This window comes from Callorhinus ursinus, unplaced genomic scaffold (assembly GCF_003265705.2).
Source record: "Callorhinus ursinus isolate GAN/ISIS: 27379988/994484 unplaced genomic scaffold, GSC_fseal_2.0 scaffold2, whole genome shotgun sequence".
In the NCBI taxonomy this organism is placed as follows: domain Eukaryota; kingdom Metazoa; phylum Chordata; class Mammalia; order Carnivora; family Otariidae; genus Callorhinus; species Callorhinus ursinus.
This window is the reverse complement of record NW_027397064.1, coordinates 108,615,773-108,640,125: the sequence shown is the minus strand read 5'-3', so window position 1 is coordinate 108,640,125 and position 24,353 is coordinate 108,615,773. Positions and strand designations below refer to the sequence as shown.

At 37.9% G+C, this 24,353-nt stretch overlaps 1 protein-coding gene across 2 annotated transcripts in view; it reads right to left on the bottom strand.

Annotated features, from left to right (window-relative positions):
* The window catches only part of UGGT1 (UDP-glucose glycoprotein glucosyltransferase 1), a 118,203-nt gene that overhangs the window by 6,552 nt on the left and 87,298 nt on the right, over positions 1-24,353 (bottom strand). For both annotated transcript variants that reach the window (XM_025857975.2, XM_025857976.2), the window contains 7 exons: positions 23,490-23,578; positions 22,851-22,955; positions 21,543-21,627; positions 20,731-20,913; positions 18,892-19,052; positions 17,735-17,849; positions 318-434 (listed from right to left, as the gene is read on the bottom strand). In XM_025857975.2, coding sequence (XP_025713760.1) covers positions 318-434; positions 17,735-17,849; positions 18,892-19,052; positions 20,731-20,913; positions 21,543-21,627; positions 22,851-22,955; positions 23,490-23,578 — 855 coding nt within the window. The remainder of the gene's footprint in view (positions 1-317; positions 435-17,734; positions 17,850-18,891; positions 19,053-20,730; positions 20,914-21,542; positions 21,628-22,850; positions 22,956-23,489; positions 23,579-24,353) is intronic.

Here is a 24,353-nt window from a genome sequence, read left to right as displayed (position 1 = left end):
CTTCTACAAAGTTGTAGGGAGTGACAGGAAAACAGGAAAAGAAAGTTCCTGTGGTAAAATCACAAGGCACAGAGATAATCCCATAAGAGAAGTAGTAACTTCACTGATTTTAAGTAGTGAAAACAGCCCCATCAGACACTAGAGGACTTGGCTGCCTGCTGCAAGCAGCAGAGATCTATGGATGTTACCGTAAGACATGCTGCAATCCCCAACCCGCACAACCACAGAGAAGACTAAATAAGATTCTGTGTGTTAATAATGATCTAGTCGTAAACCACACTGGACTAAGAAGCAGAAAAGAACCACAGAGAGCTTACCAAATCTATTGTTTTTGCCCTTTTCTTAGAGGCATCATCACACCATGTTTCACACCAAAGCCACTCTTGAGGGAGTGATTTAATTGGCACCTGATGGATCATGTTATTGGGCAAATCCTGTTTGGTAAAAAGAAAACAAAACACAACAATCTAAAGTTCTCGGGGAAATTTAAATGCATGCATAGCAAATTAGTGAGGACAGCCACTCATTACATATCACATGCCAATCACAAATTTTTAGAACTGAAAGGGTCTACTAAAAACCTTAGAGAAGCTAAAATATTTGTGATGTTTTTTAAAACCACAAAGTTTAGAAGACTCAAAACATCTACCCATGATAAGCACTTGAAAAACTTTAGCTTAAAACTCACAAACTGCACCTAGACTTCCCTCCATGAGGGCAATTCTAAGAAAAAATACTACTGCCTCTTGAAAGTTAACTAAGCATAGACGTGGCTTTTATACTTCACAGTTGTGCATAAGGAAGCTCTGAATCCACCTTGTCAAATGGGGCTTGACCCCAAGTGGATGAAGCTCATGTTTTTGAGCCAACTGTATGCTTTGAAGCTTTTTTTCTCAGCAACCCTTTTGAGTTTGACACAATAAAATGTACCATTGTCTTAAGACACAACCAATATGATCCAGAAATTCTACTTCTGGGTATATGCACAAAGGAATTGAAGCAGGGACTCAAACAGATACCTGTATATCAATGTTCAGAGGCATTATTCACAATAATCAAAAGCTGGAAATAAGCCAAATGTCCATCAACAGATGAATGGATACACAAAATATGGTGTGTGTGTGTGTGTGTGTGTGTGTACACACACACACACAATGGAATATTCTTCCATCTTAACAGGAAGGAAATTCTAATAGATGCTATGACATGGATGAAACTTGAAAACATTATACAAAGTGAAATAAGCCAGGTACAAAAAGGAAAAATATTGTATGATTCCAGAAGTATCTAGAATAGGCAAATTCATACAGACAGAAAATAGAACACAGGTTGCCAGGGGCTGGAAAGAGGAAAGAAAAGAGAGTTATTGTTTAATGGGTACAGAGTTTCAGTTTGAGATAATGAAAAAGTTCTGGAGATGAACAGCTGCACAACACCGTGAATGTACTTAATGCCACTGAACTGTACACTTAAAAATGGTTAAAATGGTAAATTTTATGTTACATTAATTACTAATAATGCAGGTAAATAAAGACACTTACAGACAAGAAAAACTGAAAAAAAACTGTTACTGTAAACTTATGCTAAGGAAAATTAAATGATATTCTTTTTAGGCAGATAGAAAATGATCCTATATATGGAAGCCCAGAAATGCAGGGAAGAATGCAGGGTAACCATGTAAGCAAATCTAAATCTTACAGATAGATAATGATTGTATTGTAGGAGAATAACTTCTGGGATTTAAAATATAGAGAAATCTAAAATACAAATTAACAGCCATTCAGGCTGAGATGAGGATAAACGGAGTCAGCAAATTCTAAGGTCAGTACGACTCAAACTGTGGTATGCAGACTGCAGCAAGGAGCTTGCTAGGAATGCAGGTTCTTGGACCGGACCATATACCTACTGAATTGGGCGGTGGGGATGAGACCCAGGAATTAATGGTTCAACAAATTCTCCAGGTGAATCTTTTATATATGATAAAATTTGAGAAGCACTGTTTTTGCACTATCTGGTAGGTGGATAAAATATACTGATTAATATTAGCCTTTGCAATTCAGAAACACATATTATAATCTCTAGGATAATCACTTAAAAAAACTGTAAAAAAGTATATAGTTTAAGGGGCACCTGGCTGGCTCAGTTGGTAGAGCATGCAACTCTTGATCCTGGGGTTGTGAGTCTGAGCCCTATGTTAGGTGTAGAGATTACTTAAAATTTAAAAAATCTTAAAAAAAAGAAATGTGTGTATAGATAGATAGCTAATAGAGGGAAAATGGAATTATAAAAAACCCTCAATCTGAAAGAAACTGACTAGGAGAAAAAAGAAACAGAACACATGGAATAAGCAGAAATACGAGAAAAGCCTATTTTACTGGTGAATACATAAACTATAAATGGACTAAATGTTCAAATTAATGACTGTTATACCAAACATAAAAACCAACAGACATAAGCTATTTATAAGAAATAGAACTAAAACATAAGGATAAAGAAAAACTGAAAAGAGAAGGATAAAAACAATACATCATATAACAATAACCAAAGGAAAACTGGAACAGACACACTAATATTAGGTGAAGCACACTTTAAGAACCCACTTTAAGAAACCAGGGCCCCCCAAAATCATTAAAGTTTCATTTGTAGGAAATATATGACTTCTAAGTTTTTAGGCACCTAATAATATAGTCTAAAAATACATAAAGCAAAATCTGACAAAATCAGAAATGAAGATACCACAATATAGAAAAATATTTTAAACACAATTCCCTCTCAGTAACTAATAGAAAAACAAACAAAAACCACATAATTTAACCTAATGGCCTATATCTAATATCTACAGGATACAAAACCAAATGAAATGTTTACCAAAACTGATCACATTTGGGTCAACAAACTTCATACACCTGAAATCATACAGAAGAAATCCTCAAATCATAAAGGAACTGAGCTAGAAATTAGTAACAATATAACTAGAAAATTCCCATGTATTTGGATAAAACTTCTATATAACTCATGAGTCAAAGAAGAAATCATTGGAAACGAGAAATATATTGTACCAAATGACAAGGAAAATGCTACATATAAAATGTGTGGAACGCAGCCAAAGTTCTGCTGAGACAGAATCTGATCATTTCAAATGCATATATTAGAAAAGACTAAGAATCATGAACTAAACACCCATCTCAAGAAATTAGAAAAAAAATCAACAAATTAAAGAGGTAAGAAAAATAAAGAATAAATTAAACAGAAAAGAGACATACAGATAGGGGGGCGGAGCAAGATGGCGGAGGAGTAGGAGACCTAGATTTCGTCTGGTCTCAGGAATTCAGCTGAATAGGGATCAAACCATTCTGAACACCTACGAACTCAACAGGAGATCGAACAGGAGAGTAGCAACAACTCTCTGAACAGAGAAGCGACCACTTACTGGAAGGTAGGGCGTGCAGAGAAGTGAATCCGAGGCGATATTCGGGAGGATAGACGGCGGGGGAGGGGCCTCCGTCGGCCGCTTCTGGCAAGTGATAGAGCCGCGGAGCACAAAATCGGACCTTTTAGAAGTTGGCTCGGCAGAGGGACGTCGCTGCAGTGGCTAAGCGGGGGGTGGAATCCTCCCGGGACAGTGTGGTCTCAGGACCCTTGGGGTCACAGAGAGACCGGGGGTGCCTGAGTGCGCCAGAGCTCGCAGATATCAGAGCGGGGAAGCCGGCTGCAGAGACGGAGCAGAGTCGCGGGCTCTCAGCTCGGGGTGGCCATAAACCGTGATCTGCGGCCCAGTCGGGGCACGGCTCCCCCAGCAGGGACCCAACAAGCAGCAGATCCGGGGAGACTCCCCTTCCTTCCCGGGGAGGAGCGGCACGGGAACGCACTGCAGGGATCTGCTGGGTTTGGAGACTCCGTGCGGGGTCGGGTGCCAGAGATAGCAACGCTCGGTCACAGGCCGGGTGAGCACGGAGTGTGGCCGGAGACCGGGGACACGGAAGTGACTGCTTTTCTCTGGGGGCACACTGAGGAGCGGGGCCCCGAGTTCTCAGCTCCTCCGGGCGGAGATTGGGAGGCCACCATTTCTGCCCTGGTCCTCCAAAGCTGTACCAAGAGCTTGCAGGGAACAAAAGCTCCTGAGAGCAAACCGGAGCAGCTTCCTTAGCCCGGACCGACAAGGGCGGGGCAATTCCGCCTCCGGCAAAGACATTTGGAAACCACAGCAACAGGCCCCTCCCCCAGAAGATCAGCACGAACAGCCAGCAAGCCAAGACCAAGTTGATCGATCAAGGAGAATGGGAGAACTCCAGCGCTAGGGGAATACTGCACATAGATTCATGGCTTTTTTTTTTTTTTTTACCATGATTCATTATTTCATCAAAGTTAATTTTTGTTGACTTTTTTTTTATTTTTTTTCCCTTTTTCAACCAACATCTTATCAATCCCTTTTTTAAAAAAAAAAAAAACATTTTTCATTTTTCATTTTTAGAGTCATATTTTATCCCTTCATAGTAGTTACCCTTATTTTTGGCATATATATATAAGTTGTTCTCTCTTTAAAATTTTGAGGTACAGTTTCTTCTAACAGATCAAAATATACCCTAAATCACTAGTGTATGGCTTTGTTCTAGTCTCCTGCCTGATCACATTCTCTCCCTTTTACCTTTTTTTTTTTCTTTTTTTTCTTAAATCTTCTTTCTTTTTTCAAACAACTTATCTTACCAAGTCGTTTTATAAAATCTTTTATAATTTTCATCTTTACAATCATCTTCCATCCCTTCATTGTATCAACCCTTATTTTGTACATATATGTCTTTCTTCCTTTAAAATTTTAGGAGGCACTTTTTTCTAACAGACCAAAATACGCCCAAAATCTAGTGTGTGGCACTGATCTATGCACTAGCCTGATCATATTTGATCATATTCTGCTTTTTTTTGTATTGTTTTGTTTTTGTTTTTATCTTTTTTTTTCTTTTTCTCTTTCTTTTTTCTTTCTTTCCCTTTCTTTTCCCCTGGTTTCAGGTCTTTTCTGATTTGTATACAGTATATTTCCTGGGGACGTTGTAAACCTGTTAGCATTTTGTTCTCTCATTCATCTATTCTCCTCTGGACAAAATGACAAGACGAAAGAAATCACCTCAGCAAAAAGAACAAGAGGTAGTACCGTCAGCCAGGGACCTACTCAATACGGACATTAGTACGATGTCGGACCTAGAGTTCAGAATCATGACTTTAAAGATACTAGCTGGGCTTGAAAAAAGCGTGGAAGTTATTAGAGAAACCCTTTCTGGAGAAATAAAAGAACGAAAATCTAACCAAATCGAAATCAAAAAGGCTATTGATGAGGTGCAATCAAAAATGGGGGCACTAAATGCTAGGATAAATGAGGCAGAAGAGAGAATCAGCGATATAGAAGACCAAATGATGGAAAATAAAGAGGCTGAGAAAAAGAGGGAGAAACAGCTACAGGATCACGAGGGCAGAATTCGAGAGATAAGTGATACGATAAGACGAAACATTAGAATAATTGGGATCCCAGAAGAAGAAGAGAGAGAGAGGGGGGCAGAAGGTATATTGGAGCAAATTATAGCAGAGAACTTCCCTAATGTGAGGAAGGAAACAGGCATCAAAATCCAGGAGGCACAGAGAACCCCTCTCAAAATCAATAATAATAGGTCAACACCCCGACATCTAATAGTAAAAACTTACGAGTCTCAGAGACAAAGAGAAAATCCTGAAAGCAGCTCGGGAGAAGAGATATGTAACCTACAATGGTAGAAACATTAGATTGGCAACAGACCTATCCACAGAGACCTGGCAGGGCAGAAAGGACTGGCAAGATATCTTCAGAGCACTAAACGAGAAAAATATGCAGCCAAGAATACTATCCAGTTAGGCTATCACTGAAAATAGAAGGAGAGATAAAAAGCTTCCAGGACAAACAAAAACTAAAGGAATTTGCAAACACGAAACCAGCCCTCCAAGAAATATTGAGAGGGGTCCTCTAAGCAAAGAGAGAACCTAAAAGCAGCAAAGAGCAGAAACGAACACAGACAACAGACAGTTAACAGTCACCTTACAGGTAATACAATGGCACTAAATTCATACCTTTCAATAGTTACCCTGAATGTAAATGGGCTCAATGCCCCAATCAAAAGACACAGGCTATCAGATTGGATTAAAAAACAAGACCCATCAATATGCTGTCTGCAAGAGACTCATTTTAGACCCAAAGACACCCCCAGATTGAAAGTGAGGGGGTGGAAAACCATTTACCATGCTAATGGACACCAAAAGAAAGCTGGGGTGGCAATCCTTATATCAGACAAACTAGATTTTAAAACAAAGACTGTAATAAGAGATGAGGAAGGACACTATATCCTACTTAAAGGGTCTATCCAACAAGAAGATCTAACAATTGTAAATATCTATGCCCCGAACATGGGAGCAGCCAATTATATAAGGCAATTAATAACAAAAGCAAAGAAACACATGGACAACAATACAATAATAGTGGGGGACTTTAACACCCCCCTGACTGAAATGGACAGATCATCTAAGCAAAAGATCAACAAGGAAATAAAGACTTTAAATGACACACTGGACCAAATGGACTTCACAGACATATTCAGAACATTCCATCCCAAAGCAACGGAATACACATTCTTCTCTAGTGCCCATGGAACATTCTCCAGAATTGATCACATCCTAGGTCACAAATCAGGTCTCAATCGGTACCAAAAGATTGGGATCATTCCCTGCATATTTTCAGACCACAATGCTTTGAAACTAGAACTCAACCACAAGAGGAAAGTCGGAAAGAACTCAAATACATGGAGGCTTAAGAGCATCCTACTAATGAATGGGTCAACCAAGAAATTAAAGAAGAATTAAAAAAATTCATGGAAACCAATGAAAATGAAAATACAACTGTTCAAAATATTTGGGATACAGCAAAGGCAGTCCTGAGAGGAAAGTATATAGCAATACAAGCCTTTCTCAAGAAACAAGAAAGGTCTCAAATACACAACCTAACCCTACACCTAAAGGAGCTGGAGAAAGAACAGCAAATAAAGCCTAAACCCAGCAGGAGAAGAGAAATCATAAAGATCAGAGCAGAAATCAATGAACTAGAAACCAAAAGAACAATAGAACAGATCAACGAAACTAGGAGCTGGTTCTTTGAAAGAATTAACAAGATTGATAAACCCCTGGCCAGACTGATCAAAAAGAAAAGAGAAATGACCCAAATCAACAAAATCATGAATGAAAGAGGAGAGATCACAACCAACACCAAAGAAATACAAACAATTATAAGAACATATTATGAGCAACTCTATGCCAGCAAATTAGATAACCTGGAAGAAATGGGTGCATTCCTAGAGATGTATCAACTACCAAAATTGAACCAGGAAGAAATAGAAAACCTGAACAGACCTATAACCACTAAGGAAATTGAAACAGTCATCAAAAGTCTCCCAAGAAACAAAAGCCCAGGGCCAGATGGCTTCCCAGGGGAATTCTATCAAACACTTCAAGAAGAATTAATACCTATTCTCCTGAAACTGTTCCAAAAAATAGAAATAGAAGGGAAACTTCCAAACTCATTTTATGAGGCCAGCATTTTGATCCCAAAACCAGACAAAGACCCCATCAAAAAAGAGAATTACAGACCAATATCCTTGATGAACATGGATGCAAAAATTCTCACCAAAATACTAGCCAATAGGATCCAACAGTACATTAAAAGGATTATTCACCATGACCAAGTGGGATTTATTCCTGGGCTGCAAGGCTGGTTCAACATCTGCAAATCAATCAACGTGATACAATACATTAACAAAAGAAAGAGCAAGAATCATATGATCCTCTCAATAGATGCAGAAAAAGCATTTGACAAAGTACAACATCCTTTCTTGATCAAAACTCTTCAGAGTATAGGGATAGAGGGTACATACCTCAATATCATAAAAGCCATCTATGAGAAACCTACAGCCAATATCATTCTCAATGGGGAAAGGCTGAGAGCTTTTCCCCTAAGGTCAGGAATGCGGCAGGGATGTCCACTCTCACCACTGCTATTCAACATAGTATTAGAAGTCCTAGCCACAGCAATCAGACAACAAAAAGAAATCAAAGGCATCCAAATCGGCAAAGAGGAAGTCAAACTCTCACTCTTTGCAGATGATATGATACTGTATGTGGAAAACCCAAAAGACTCCACCCCAAAACTGCTAGAACTCATACAGGAATTCAGTAAAGTAGCAGGATATAAAGTCAATGCACAGAAATCAGTGGCATTCCTATACACCAACAACAAGACAGAAGAGAGACAAATCAAGGAGTCGATCCCATTTACAATTGCACCCAAAACCATTAGATACCTAGGAATAAATCTAACCAAAGAGGCAAAGGATCTGTACTCAGAAAACTATAAAATACTCATGAAAGAAATTGAAGAAGACACAAAGAAATGGAAAAACGTTCCATGCTCATGGATTGGGAGAATAAACATTGTGAAGATATCAATGCTACCTAGAGCAATCTACACATTCAATGCAATCCCCATCAAAATCCCATCCACTTTTTTCAAAGAAATGGAACAAATAATCCTAAAATTTGTATGGAACCAGAAGAGACCCAGAATAGCCAGAGGAATACTGAAAAAGAAAAGCAAAGCTGGCGGCATCACAATTCCGGACTTCCAGCTCTATTACAAAGCTGTCATCATCAAGACAGTTTGGTACTGGCACAAAAACAGACACATAGATCAATGGAACAGAATCGAGAGCCCAGAAATGGACCCTCAATTCTATGGTCAACTTATTTTTGACAAAGCAGGAAAGAATGTCCAATGGCAAAAAGACAGTCTCTTCAACAAATGGTGTTGGGAAAACTGGACAGCCACATGCAGAAGAATGAAACTGGACCATTTCCTTACACCACACACAAAAATAGACTCCAAATGGTTGAAAGACCTAAACGTGAGACAGGAGTCCATCCAAATCCTAAAGGAGAACACAGGTAGCAACCTTTTCGACCTTAGCCACAGCAACTTCTTCCTAGAAACATCGCCAAAGGCACGGGAAGCCAGGGCAAAAATGAACTATTGAGATTTCATCAAGATAAAAAGCTTTTGCACAGCAAAAGAAACAGTCCAGAAAACCAAAAGACAACTGACAGAATGGGAGAAAATATTTGCAAATGACATATCAGATAAAGGGCTAGTATCCAAAATCTATAAAGAACTTATCAAACTCAACACCCAAAGAACAAATAATCCAATCAAGAAATGGGCAGAAGACATGAACAGACATTTCTCCAAAGAAGACATCCAAATGGCCAACAGGCACATGAAAAAGTGCTCAACATCGCTCGGCATCAGGGAAATCCAAATCAAAACCTCAATGACATACCACCTCACACCCGTCAGAATGGCTAAAATTAACAAGTCAGGGAACGACAGATGTTGGCGGGGATGTGGAGAAAGGGGAACCCTCCTACACTGTTGGTGGGAATGCAAGCTGGTGCAACCACTCTGGAAAACAGTATGGAGGTTCCTCAAACAGTTGAAATTAGAGCTACCGTTCGATCCAGCAATTGCACTACTGGGTATTTACCACAAAGATACAAATGTAGGGACCCGAAGGGGTACGTGTACCCCAATGTTTATAGCAGCAATGTCCACAATAGCCAAACTGTGGAAAGAGCCAAGATGCCCATCGACAGATGAATGGATAAAGAAGAAGTGGTATATATACACAATGGAATATTATGCAGCCATCAAAAGGAATGAGATCTTGCCATTTGCAACAACGTGGATGGAACTGGAGGGTGTTATGCTGAGTGAAATAAGTCAATCAGAGAAAGACATGTATCACATGACCTCACTGATATGAGGAATTCTTAATCTCAGGAAACAAACTGAGTGTTACTGGAGTGGTTGGGGGTGGGAGGGATGGGATGGCTGGGTGATAGACATTGGGGAGGGTATGTGCTACGGTGAGCGCTGTGAATTGTGCAAGACTGTTGAATCACAGATCTGTACTTCTGAAACAAATAACGCAACATATTTTAAGAAAAAAGGAAAAGAAGAAGATAACAGGAGAGGAAGAAAAGGGGAGTATGTCAGAGGGGGAGACGAACCATGAGAGATGATGGACTCTGAAAAACAAACTGAGGTTTCTAGAGGGGAGGGGGTAGGGGGATGGGTTAGCCTGGTAATGGGTATTGAGAAGGGCACGTTCTGCATGGAGCACTGGGTGTTATGAACAAACAATGAATCATGGAACACTGCACCAAAAACTAATGATGTAATATATGGTGATTAACATAACAATAAAAAAATTAAAAAAAAAGAGAAAAAAGAAACATACAGATAGGATGAAAAACATTAAAAGATGCTTCTTTAATTCTTAGTGAGGTGATAAAGGAAAAAAAGCACAATAAACAATGTCAGGAATTTTTCTTTTTTTAAATCATCATATTTATTTATTTTTTATCAAGTACAGTGTTTCTGATAGGAATGCCCTTGGAAAAAGAAGAGTTGATTTTTTTATAGATTTTTTTATTATGTTAATCACCATACATTACATCATTAGTTTTTGATGTAGTGTTCCATGATTCATTGTTTGCATATAACACCCAGTGCTCCATTCAGTACGTGCCCTCCTTAATACCCATCACCAGGCTAACCCATCCCCCCACCCCCCTCCCCTCTAGAACCCTCAGTTTGTTTTTCAGAGTCCATAGTCTCTCATGGTTCATCTCCCCCTCTGATTTCCCCCACTTCATTTTTCCCTTCCTGCTATCTTCTTCTTCTTCTTCTTTTTTTTTAAACATATAATGTCAGGAATTTTTAAGAGAGAAGACACCAGTATAGATGCTATGGGACTTTAAAAAGATAACTGGAGTGATGAAAGCATTCTGGCTCTTGATACACATTTTCTTTTCTGATACACATTTTCTAAAACAGATTATACAGTGTAGTTACAATCTGAGCACGTCACTATATATAAATTATATTCAGTTTTTAAAAAATGAGAGTATAGTACAAGCAACTTCATGATTCTATGTTAGGAAATTTAGAGACAACAAAAAACACTGATAAAAGAAGTAAAAGAAAATGCCAACACTCTCATAACTATTAAAGAAACTGAAATCATAATTTAAGCACAAAGCAATTAGAGGCTTCACTAGTGAATTCCACCAAACATTTAAGAAAGAAATAAAGCCAATTTTATAAAAACCAATTACAGGTAAAGTAAAAAAAAAAAAAAACGCAACCCAACTCATTTTATTAAATCTCAATACCAAAATCTTTTTTTTTAATATTTTACTTATTTATTTGAGAGAGAGAATGAGATAGAGAGAGCATGAGAGGGGGGAGGGTCAGAGGGAGAAGCAGACTCCCTGCTCAGCAGGGAGCCTGATGCGGGACTCGATCCTGGGACTCCAGGATCATGACCTGAGCTGAAGGCAGTCACTTAACCAACTGAGCCACCCAGGCACCCTCAATACCAAAATCTGACAGAAATGTTACTACAAGCCAATGTCACACAAAAACATAAGTGCAAAATTCTTAAACAAATACTCGCCCCCAAAATCCAGGACTATCTAAAAAAAATAATAAATCATAATCAAGTTGGATTATATAATTCAGGAAATATATTTAGGTATAAAATTAACTATATTTACAGAATAAAAGAGAAAATCGTATTATTTCAGCAGATGTCAAAAATTTATAGAATTTAACACAAGAGATCTTTTTTTTTAAGTATCAAAAAAGAACCAGAAGGAACTTCCTTAATGTGAATAAGAGGTATCTACAGAACATCTATAACAAACATACTTAGTGGTGAAATGCTGAATACTTTCATCATTTTGAGTCAAGAATGTCCACTATCAACATTTCTATTCAACATTATGGAAGTCCAGTAAATAGTGGAAGAAAAAAAATTTTTTTAATGTAAGACTGGAAAAGAAAAAGTAAAACTGCCATTATCTGTAGATATATGAGGCTTACATATATAGAAAAGATAAAAGTATATATATATATATATATATATATATATATATATATATATATTAGCAGGGTAGCTGAATACAACAAAGAACAAAAATCAATCACAATTCTAGATACCAGCAACAAACAGAAACAAAAGCTTTTAAAAATAACTCTAACAAAGATGTACAAGATCTCTATGAGGAAAACAATCTACATTATTGAGAGAAATTAAAACACAACCCAAATATAAAATCCTACCAAGTGTTTTTTTCCTTCTGAACTTGACAAGTTCGTCTGAAATGTATATGAGAAAATAAAAGACAAAGAATACTCTAAGACATTCTTCAAGAATGAGGTCGGAGGATTTGATTTACTGGGTATCATGACTTATTACAGAAGTATAGTAATTGAGCGATTTGTAGTATGGACGTGAAGATAGACAAATAGACCAATCAAAAATTAGAAGACCCAGAAATGGATCCATACATACATGGGTACTTCATATCTGACAAAGATGGTATTATAGAGCAGTGCACTTCATTAAAGAAAAAAATTGATATAACTGTATATGTACATAAAAAGTGGAAGTTGAACTCTATCTCAAAAACGAATTCCTACTGGAATAATGATTTGAATGTGAAAGAAAAAAACAATAAAGCTCATATAAAAAAAGTATCTTTGTAACTTTAATAAGGGTCAAAAAGCATTAACCATAACAGAAAATAATGACCAGTCTGACTACAAAAGATACCATTAAGAGAGTTAAAGTGGGAAATTTTGCAACATATATAACAAAGGATACACTATCAGTATATATAAAAGAATGCCCATAAATCAAGAAGAAAAATTTCAAACAACCCAAATACTTAAATAAGCATATCACAAAAGAGAATACCTAAATGGCCATAAACACACAAAATGGTACTCAACTTCATTATATTAATAATGGAAATGCAAAATAAAACCACAATGAGGAGCAACATCAGCAAAAAATGGTAGAGTAAGGAGATCTGAAAGTTCACCTCTCCATAAAAGCAGCCAAAAACATGACAAAAATAGAACCAACTTTTTTCAGAATTCTGGAAATTAACCAAAGGTTTGCAGCAACCTAAGGAGTAACTAAAAGTCAACAAAAAATGGCTGAATGTTGATAAGAACAGTGAATTTTGAGGCATCTGAACTACCCTATTCCTATTCTCCTGCTCCCCATCAGCCTCAAAAAATAACAGCCTGAACTCCCATACTGGAGGAAGGAGAACAAGGCTGGAGGTCTTTCAAGCTTCATTCCCAAAGCACAACGATTATTTAAAGATTGTACTATATAGGCCCGTTTATTCAATCTCAGTTGAACTTAACCCAATGATAGAAAGCTTCTCCTCAGCAGCACTTGAGAATTGTACTAAGCTTTCCAAGGCTGTCTAAAGTGGAGCAAAGAATATACTAAGCAAAATTCTTAACAGGAGAAACCAAAGAATTAGATATCCATAGAAGGCTTTGAAAAGAAAAGATATATTCCTGGGAAAACAGAAAGCCATGCACATGTATAAGGCTCTGAGCACGCTCAGTGGTGTGTGCATAAGCAAGAAAGACCTAATAAAGCAATAAGCTCTCATCTCTGGTTGATCCTGAGGCTCTATGCAACAAAGAATGTAGAGTTGTAAAATGCCTGGCTAACTGTTGAGGATGTGTCCCAACATGCACCCAGAGGCCGCTGGCAAAGAATGGAAGTCTTAGGGGTTCTGAACACTTAAGGAAATCACTGTCCAATTTTAGCTGACCACTAAGCTAATCAGGCAGACCAAAAATGCAGACTTTACAGAACTGGTTTAGAAGTCCAAAAACAAACAATTACTACCGCAATAGGCAGCAACAATAAAGCTTGGGGACGGGAGAAAGTCTGATTTCCAGAGTTGCCACACTATATTACCTGAAATTTTCAGTATTCAACAAAAATGAAGAGACATGAAAAATACCAAATATACAAAACCCATATACAGGGGTAAAAAGTAATCAATAGAAACTATACTTCTGGAGGCCTAGACATTGAATTTACAACACAAGGACTTTATATCAGGTACCTTAAATATGTTCAAATAGGAACAAAGGAAACCAAGTCTAACAGAACTAAAGGAAAGTATATTAATTAGTAATTAATATTATTAGTAGTAACTGGTATTATTAATTAGTATAAATAGTAAATGAGAGAATAAAGAGGTACAAATTATACAAAAGAAGCAAAGTCTACTGTTGAAAAACACAATAATTTAAATGAAAATTCACTAGATGGGTTCAGCCACAGATTTGAGTAGCAGAAAAAATAATCAGGTCAACTGTAGATAAATCAATTGAGATTATCCAGTCTTAAGATTTTCCAGGAGCAGAAAGAAGAATGAAAAAAAATAAACAGAATTCAGAGAACTGTGGGAAACCGTCAAATATATGAACACATTCAATGGGAGCCCCAAGAGGAGAGAAAAAGAGGCAGAAATAATAAAGAAATAAAACCTCCCAAACTTGATGAAAAACATTAACCTACACATTCAAGGAGTTCAATGAACTCCAAGAAGGATTAACTCAAAAGAGACCCAACCTAGCTACATCATAGTCAAAACTATCAAAAAAAAGACTGGAGATAGTGACTTGTCAGGTAAGGGATTCTCAAGATTAACAGCTAACTTCTCATCACAAAACATGGAGGCTAACAGTGTGTGGGACAATATATTCAAAGAAAAATATGAGAAAAAGAAAAAAATGATAAGCAAGAATTTTATATCCAGCAAAACTATCCATCAAAAAACAATGAAGGAGAAAATTACCCCCAAGAGTTTGTAGCTCCAGAGCCATCCTATCAGAAATACTAAAGGGAGACCTCTGGGTGAAATGAAAGGACACTAACCAGTAACTCAAATCTACATGAAGAAATAAAAAGCACCAGTAAAGGTATGTAGGTAAATATAAAAGATAATTATCAATGTATTTCTTATTTAGAGTTCCTTTTTCCTCCCTGGTTTAAAAACAGTTACAAACAGTAGTAATTATAAATCTGTGTTGATGGGCATATAATGTATCATACAATATATATACAATGTATCATACAAACTGTATGATAATAAAAGTATGGGAAGGAGGGGAACAAAGCTATATAGGAACAAAGTTTTTGTATACTACTGAAATTAAGTTGTTAGTAACCCAAATTAAATTGTCATAAGTTAAAGTGTTAATGATAATCAGCAGGACAACCACTGAGAAAATAACTCAAAAATATACAGTACAGGAAACAATGGAATTAAAATGACAGATGTAAATCCTACTTGATTAATAATTATAGAAAATGTAAGTGTAATAAACTCTCTAAATGAAAGCCACATAGGATGGTAGTTCACATATACCAAATTAACAGACTGACAGTGAGTACTGGTCAAAACACAGAGCAACAGGAATTCTTACATGGCTGGTGGGAGTATAAATTAGAACTTTGGAAAACTGTTTAGGATCATCTAATAAAGATAAACATACAAATCTGATGACTTGGTAATTCCACGTGTAGTTGTACACACAACTGAAATATGTGCACATGTGCATCAAGACAGCTGCATGAATGATCACAGCAGCATTATCCATGGAAGACAAAAATGGAAAACAACCCAAATGCAGTATAAACAAAACACAGTACCACTACACACAACAAAATGGATGGATTGCACAAACATAATGTTGAGCAAAAGAAATTAGATTCAGAAGAGTACAGCTTTTAAGATACAACTGAGGTAGTGAGAAAAAAAACAGGCAAAACTAAACTACAGTATTTAAGGATACACGTTCAAGTAGTAATTCTAAAGAAAAGAATTGAGGTAATTACCACCAAAGTCAGGATGCTAGATACTTCTGTTAGAGAAGAAAGATGGCTGCTGGGATGCTAGTAATGTTCTATTTCTTGAACTGGATAGTGGTATATGGGCATTTACTTTGTGGTAATTCATTGATGCATATGAATATGTATATATCGGTATAATTTTGTTTTGTATGCTTTCCTTTATGGGTGCTATATATCACAATAAGTTTTAAAATGTTTAAGGCAGACTTAAGCAAAACAAAATATGTAAAACTAGGTATCTAAAACAAACTATTATCTCATTTCCAAAAATATTTAGCATTAATAAATTATTTGGTTAAACTTCTTTAAAAAAAAAAAACACCATGGAGAATGCAAGCTGGTGCAACCACTCCGGAAAACAGTATGGAGGTTCCTCAAAAAGTTGAAAATAGAGCTACCATACGATCCAGCAATTGCACTACTGGGTATTTACCCCAAAGATACAAATGTAGGGATCCTAAGGGGTACGTGCACCCCGATGTTTATAGCAGCCATATCCACAATAGCCAAACTGTGGAAAAAGCCAAGATGTCCATCAACAGATGAATGGATAAAGAAGATGTGGTATATATATATACAATGGAATATTATGCAGCCATCAAAAGGAATGAGATCTTCCCATTTGCAACGACATGGATGGAACTGGAGGGTGTTATGCTGAGTGAAATAAGTCAATCAGAGAAAGACATGTATCATATGACCTCACTGATATGAGGAATTTTCAACCTCAGGAAACAAACTGAGGGTTGCTGGAGTGGTGGGGGGTGGGAGGGATGGGGTGGCTGGGTGACAGACATTGGGGAGGGTATGTGCTATGGTGAGCGCTGTGAATTGTGCAAGACTGTTGAATCACAGATCTGTACCTCTGAAACAAATAATGCAATATATGTTAAGAAAAAAAAAAAGAAGAAGAAGATAGCAGGAGGGGAAGAATGAAGGGGGGGAAATCGGAGGGGGAGACGAACCATGAGATACGATGGACTCTGAAAAACAAACTGAGGGTTCTAGAGGGGAGGGGGTGGGGGGATGGGTTAGCCTGGTGATGGGTATTAAAGAGGGCACGTTCTGCGTGGAGCACTGGGTGTTATGCACAAACAATGAATCATGGAACACTACATCAAAAATTAATGATGTAATGTATGGTGATTAACATAACAATAAAAAATTTAAAGAAAAAAAACCCACCAGGTTAAAAAAAAAAAAAAACACAAAAAACACCATAGTTGCTGACATAGGAAAAAAAGGAGGGATGGCTGGGTGGCTCAACTGGTTAAGCGTGGGCCTTCAGTTCAAGTCATGATCCCAAGGTCCTGGGATTGAGTCCCATATCAGGCTCCTTCCTCGGCGAGGAGCCTGCTTCTCCCTCTGCCTGCTGCTCCCCCTGCTTGTGATCTTTCTCTCTCTCTCTCTGACACATAAATAAAATCTTTAAAAAAAGAAAAGAAAAAGAAAAAAAGGGAAATTGTGAGACTATCTACTGTGAATCTTTGCTAATTAGTTCCTAAAAAGAAACAAATTGCTCCTAGCAGGCAGAGAAACAAATTTATCAAACAAGATAACTTGGGTGCAAAATTAAAAGATACGGTAATGGTTTGAAGAGGCAGCATCCTCCTTCCATCTCCCTTCCAAACTCACATCAGGCCTACGACATTTTTCACTAGTATGTCTTCTCTTGAGGATAAAAATGTCACACACACACACACACACACACACACACACACACACACACACACCCCACAATTCCTTTCCATGAAGAAACAAAACATTGTCCCAACGGAGGAGAGAATTGAGAGGAAAATAAACATTTAATTCCTGACACAATATTGCATACCCATCACTGAAAGTGTTAACCAAAAAAAATAGCCACTTACTTGATCAAGATTTGAAAGGCTGTTAGGATCCTGACTCAGACCTTGGTACTGTCCCCTGAGTCTGTCACCAGCAGCTATTTTCCTAAACTTCTTCAGATCCACAACATATAGTGCACTGGATAGAGAAGAACTACTTGTTATAACCATGGATTGTGGCAGAAAAAGTAACCTCGCTGAATAATGTTCACCAGGTAAACATCCTGGCCTCTCTTTGAGAAAGTAAACTGTGGCCTCAGTGTGGAGCTCAGGGTCAGTATGTGCTCCTTCAAAGATGGCTCAGGAAATTATTGCAAAACCCATATTCTGCCACCACAAGCTCACTTTGTCACTTTCCCTTATTAAATTGCCTTCCTTATTTAGCTACCTTAAATCTCTGACAAACGAAAACTTCTACCAAATGTCAGCAGATTAGGTAATAAAAGCTAACCATCAGTCAAAGATATCCTGATGATGTCTTAAATGCTGCAGGGAAAAAAACCCCCAACGTTACAGATCTTCTGGACCAAGAGCATTAACTGATGACAAAGAACTCACCAAACCCCAACATTTATCTCTGTAAATAAATGCTGCTATCTACACATCCCCAGACCTTCCAGATCTTCCAAACCACACTCAGCCCAGAGCAGATAATGTAATGTTACACAGTTCATCCTAGGAGTTCTACTTCTAGGAATTTGTCCTACAGATATATTTGAAACATACTAAATGATGTATTTAATTACTCACTGCAACACTGTATGACACAGCAAAATGCCATAAATAACATATATACTGGAATAATACGTAGACGTAAAAAGGAAGGTCTCTCTCTCAGCACACTGATGTAAGATCTACTAGAGATATTAAATAAAGCAAGGCACAAAACTGTAAGTATAATGGTATATTTTGTGTAAAAAAAGAAGTTCAGTTGTTAATGTAAGAATCAAGAAACTCTGGAAGGACATATAGTAAATTAATAAAGTAGGTTATCTGTTGTACAAATGGGAACTGGGTAGAAGACAGAAAGGACTTGGGAAGATTATTTTTCACAGCAAATTTTCATAATTTTTATTTTTGAACCATGTTAGTTTATTACCTGTTCACAAATTCAAATATGTAAAATAAATTTTTTAAGAAAAGAAAATCAAACAACACTGAGAGTACTCCTTTTTCAATACCTGATATGATACTTTCGCCCAGCCAAATGACTGGCCCAGTACCCTGATTTCCAGAACCGGTAGCCATCCATTTCTTTTCGGCTGTCACAGAAAGGAGTATAGCCATAAGGAGCACCATCCAAATTGAAATCTCTTAACTCTTTCAGATCCGTTCGTACAATCTGGAAAAAAGATCACAAGTCATTTGTTTTGTTTTGTTTGTTTTAGAGGGAGGGAGGCGCAGAGGGAGAGGAAGAGAGAGAATCTTAAATAGGCTTCATGCCCAATGCAGAGCCTGACACGGGGCTCCATCTCACAATGCTGAGATCATGACCTGAGCCAAAATCAAGAGTCAGACACTTAACCAACTGAGCCACCTAGTCACCCCACAAGTCATTTGTTAAATAGCCATGCAGATAGCAGTTCTCTTAAAATACAGACTGCCTCACTGAAACATTACAGAGGGCAGCTCTGAGGTTAATGGCACAGGCTCCAGTGGTAGACCCAGTCTGAGCCTGGATTCTTACACTGATTAGCTGACTGCCTTCACTAAAAGGTAAGACACTTGGCCTAGTGCTTGGCACACAGTATTCTAAGTATTCAAAAAGGTAGAAATAAAACAGATTGACACTACTTAGCCTCTCTGTGACTGAGTTTCCTCATGTCTAAAACGGAGACTTCACAGGATTACATGAATCAGTATGTGGACAGCTGTGTAAAGATGCCTGACACACAGCAAGTACTCAACAAGGAGTAAGTGTGCTTTTATTAGAATCCAGAAAGCATGCTTTAGTCAAGCCAGCTGTGATACAGTGAGTCTGATGAGGCAGGTAATTCCAAAGAGGTGGATGAAGCCTCTGGCCACATGACTTTTGCACATATTATATATCACTTCCATTCAGATGATTACCTCAGGTTTCAGCTAGGTCAGGGGAAGGTTGTAAAGGACAACTATATTCACACTTTTTGAGTTTGTATGGTCTGAAACCACAGTGTGTTCCTTTTAGGTCAAATCTTGACAGGAGGAAGAATATCTGAAGAGTTCCAAATTATCAAGGCAGGCATCTATCTACTAAAGCTTCCCCTCTCTTAACCATGTCAATAACTCCTAGCTTTTGGGCAAATAATTGGAGATAATGGCAAGCATTATTAAACCTCAATCTTCCAGTTTCTAGTTTGGATGTTAAATGAATTCAGAAACAAAACTGCATACATGATATAATCACAACTGTGTAAAAGAGGCATAGAAAAAAAGATGAAAAGGAAATACTTCAAATGCAAATTTTAAAAGTGATCACATCTGAGTGTAACTTTCCATATATTCTAAATAATGTAAGCATGTATTTTTCTTTAACTAGAAAAATAAAATCATTTAAAAAGGAGAAGGAGGGGCGCCTGGATGGCTCAGTCATTAAGCATCTGCCTTCGGCTCAGGTCATGATCCCAGGGTCCTGGGATTGAGCCCCACATTGGGCTCCCTGCTCAGCGGGAAGCCTGCTTCTCCCTCTCCCACTCCCCCTGCTTGTGTTCCCTCTCTCACTGTCTCTCTCTCTGTCAGATAAATAAAATCTTTAAAAATAAAATAAAAAGAAGGAAGTCTAATGCCTTTAATACGAACTGTTTTTGTTTTGTTTTAAGATTTTATTTATTTATCTGATAGAGAGAAAGACAGAAGGAGAGGGAACACAAGCAGGGGGATCGGGAGAGGGAGAAGCAGGTCTCCCACTGAGCAGGGAGCATGATGCGGGGCTTGAAGCCAGGACCCCAGGATCATGACCTGAGCTGAAGGCAGAGGCTTAACGACTGAGCCACCCAGGCGCCCCAATATGAACTGTTTAAATCTGGGTTGTAAGAGCTTACCTGATCAGCATCCACAAACAGGAATTTGTCAACAACTAGTGGGAAGAGCACATCCAGGAAGAGGATCTTGTAACCCCAGATGATGCGCTGTTTCTCAGTCTGTTGATGAAGCCACCGAGGCCATTTGTATTGAACAAGCTCATATTGGAAATTGTATTCATTTGCCATATAAGGTATGAACTCCTATTTTTGGACATGGAAAACAACAAACGACCACTTACTTTGATGAAGAAAATCAACTCGATAATTTAAGTCAGCCATCATGATTATGGCACAAGTAAAACACATTTACCATAACAGTGGTCTAATAACAGAAATCTGACCCTGACTCACCTGTGACTACATAAAAAAAAACAGAGAATAACTTGTATTGTGCTTTCTAATTAAACTATAATATACATGCTCAGAGGAAGAGAATGTTATTTCATCAAAACAAAAGATAACAGATTTTCCTCCAATGTTATCCAAGCTTCAAGCAGGTTATAATTTTGTGTTTGGTTTTATAATGACTATTCCTCCAAAATAATCCATCTGGAATGAACATAGAAATATGCAACTAGGGGCGCCTGGCTGGCTTAAATGGAAGAGCATGCGACTCTTGATCTTGGGCTTGTCAGTTCAAGCCCCACGGTGGGTGTAGAGATTACTTAAATAAATAAACAAACAAACAAAAATATATGCAACTGAAGAAGGGAACCTAATTAAAAGGAAAAATTTTAAATCATACAAATAATACTGAAGCAGTAAAAAAGTATATTATACCATACATATCTCCTTAATAAGAATCCTTTCCTTTCTCCTGAGGAACAAACCTTAAATGTGGGAGACAAATAATTCTTCAAGAACCAGAATTTCACAGGAGTCTTGGTATTCTTCAGTACTGACAGCATCATTATACTGTCAAACAAAAGCAAATAATAATCAATAATAATTTTCCAATGCTTTTTAATCTCAATGAAATCAAATAGAGTCAATCACGAGACTGCTGAATGTTCTTCATGGCAGAGCAAATTGATGGCAAAGAGAGACCCTTAGTAATGGAAAATGGAAAACTGCACTTATTATAAAGTTATCACTGCATGGAAAAGAAAGAGTATTCCTCACCCATAAAGATATTCCTGATAAAGGCAAATGTTTTAATAATGTTACATCTTTAAATAAACTGCTTCATGAACTGCTATCTTAATTATGATACAAATGAAAAATGAAGGTTGTGGTTCACTAATTACAGGGCTCTGAAAAGAAAACCTGTAAGGCCACAGGAGCTCTGTGTCCCTGCACTGCCCCCCACAGCCTCAACTGGAGACCCTGCCAGGGAGGAGAGCAGAGAGAGGTTGGGGAATAGCAAATGGCTACAGCGTCAGGATTTCCTAACTTCGAAAACATACAAAAACAAACTGAGTCACGGAATTGAATTAAATTGAGTTACCAACATTTGACATTAACTGTTTTACAGGTCAGTTACTTCTTGGAAATGGGAGGCCTGAAACTGAGTAAAATGACAGTTTAATTATTTGCCATACTAGATTCGTCATGGAAAATTAAAAGTAAAATGAACCCTGGCATTAGGAAAGTCACTCTCAAGCAAAGGAGCATATTCATAGCCAAGCCTTCCCCTGGCAGCCACTGCATCAACCAGCCCAAGGCTGTCACCTCTCTTTGGCCCTGGCTGTGTGACCTCAGGCAAGTTCCTTCACCCTCTGAATCTGTCTATAAAACAGAGGTGTTCTTCTGTGAGAACTAATATCACTCCTGGCTCTAAACTCCTATGAATCTTTGGAAGGCAGGTCCATGGCCCTACTCCACTTCTATTCTCTGTGTTAACCTCCTAATTTCTGATTTAAGCAATGCTTGGTGGCCAATAAACACCACTATTTATAATGTGCATGCAGTGGTATTAAAGGTATATAGCCTTGTGATATCCACAAGATGCATTTATTATACAGTCAGACTTCATGAGATAGGCAGATCAAAACAAATATAATTATATATTCACAATCTTCAGAGTGCTTCAGATACACAGAAGCATAATGGACAGAATCCCGTAAAACATTTACTCTCTAAATAAGAATACTGTGACAAACCCATTCGTATATACTGAAATAATCAACACAACTAACCGAAGAAATCTTTCATAGAGATGACCAGATGCCACGGAGAAAATATTAATTATGTCATCTTTATCTTGTTTCACTTCCTCAGTCTTCTGTCCTCCCGTAAAGCCCCTATAATAATAAAGATAAAAACAAGAACACTTGAAATGCTGGTACAGACACACAGCCCTTTAAGGGGAGAGCTACAGAGATGTGTTTCCCATGCCCATTCCTTCCCTAGGGGTGATGCAGGAGAGGCCGGTGAAGCATCCGCTGGTGCCCTGAGAGGGCACAAGGCAACCAAGCCACCATAGGGGAAAGAGAAGGATGCTGCCTGCAGGGTACTGCATAGCTTCAGGAATACACTGAACAGAGGCAATTCCACAGAACATGATCCGCTCAATGGGAAGTAAACTGAACTCTCCGCAAGGCAGGCACAACCCAATGAGAGTCAAGAAGTAACTTCCGCACAAGGGGACGTTAACCTCCTTCACTCAGTCAATGGAAAACACTCATCTACTCTAAATAGAAGTGCAAGATGTGGTGGCAGAGTGCAGACTCTGAAAGGCCCAGATAGGATTCTTATACTCAAAAGAAGGGAGGGATGGTGCTTATATCTCAGTTTTTCCTTAAAAGATACTATTTTTTTTAATGATGCCAATTTACCATTTGAAGGAGTCCCAAAATCCAGATTCATTCTCATTAGTTCCATCACTCAGCAAGTCTTCATTTACCATATCTGCCTTCTTCTGAACCTGCAACCATATGCGAGGAGTGCTGTCAACAATAGGGAATGAATTCTCCCACAAGCACAACAATCCACCCAGAGTCTAGACAAGTTCAATACAATGATCTTCAACATATCACATTAAAACTTCAGGTGATGAGCCAGCAACCTCTCTTAATTAGATAATAACTGTTTTTACTTTGAAAAATGGTCAAAGAACCTCAAATTCAACTATGTAGGAAACAGAGTCTAAGCACAACTAGAAACCTAATCCACCAAACTGACAGCTGGTTTTCCAGGGGTAGAGTGCAGCCCACATGAGTGCTGTCAGGAAGAAGTCACTTCACATCACGGCCTGTTTTTAGGATTAACCAGGATAAAGATGGGTTGAATCTTCTCAACAACATAGGGACCAGTTTTCTGCTCAATCATGTGTGGTCTGCTTTAGATTTTACTGTGTGTAATGATTATTTATTCCATAATACCTTTTACTTGAATTTAAGGCACTAAGAACTTCAAAATTCTGAGAAGTGAAAAGAAGTGAAATAGGGCTACCAATTATTATTGTCGTTGAAATTTTCACTGGCATTCTTCCCAATTTTCTGAGAAAAGTCATCAATAATAATGTGAACGATGGCTATGTAAGCAAAACAGTATCTGTGAAAACACTTCATGTAAAATGAGACTTGTATTGCTCAGAGATTACCTAAAAGGTGCAATCTCTCAGTTGAAGAAAACCCAAATGTGTATTTACAAAAGACATCTTACATTTAAAGAAGTATTCTGGGGTGCCTGGGTGGCTC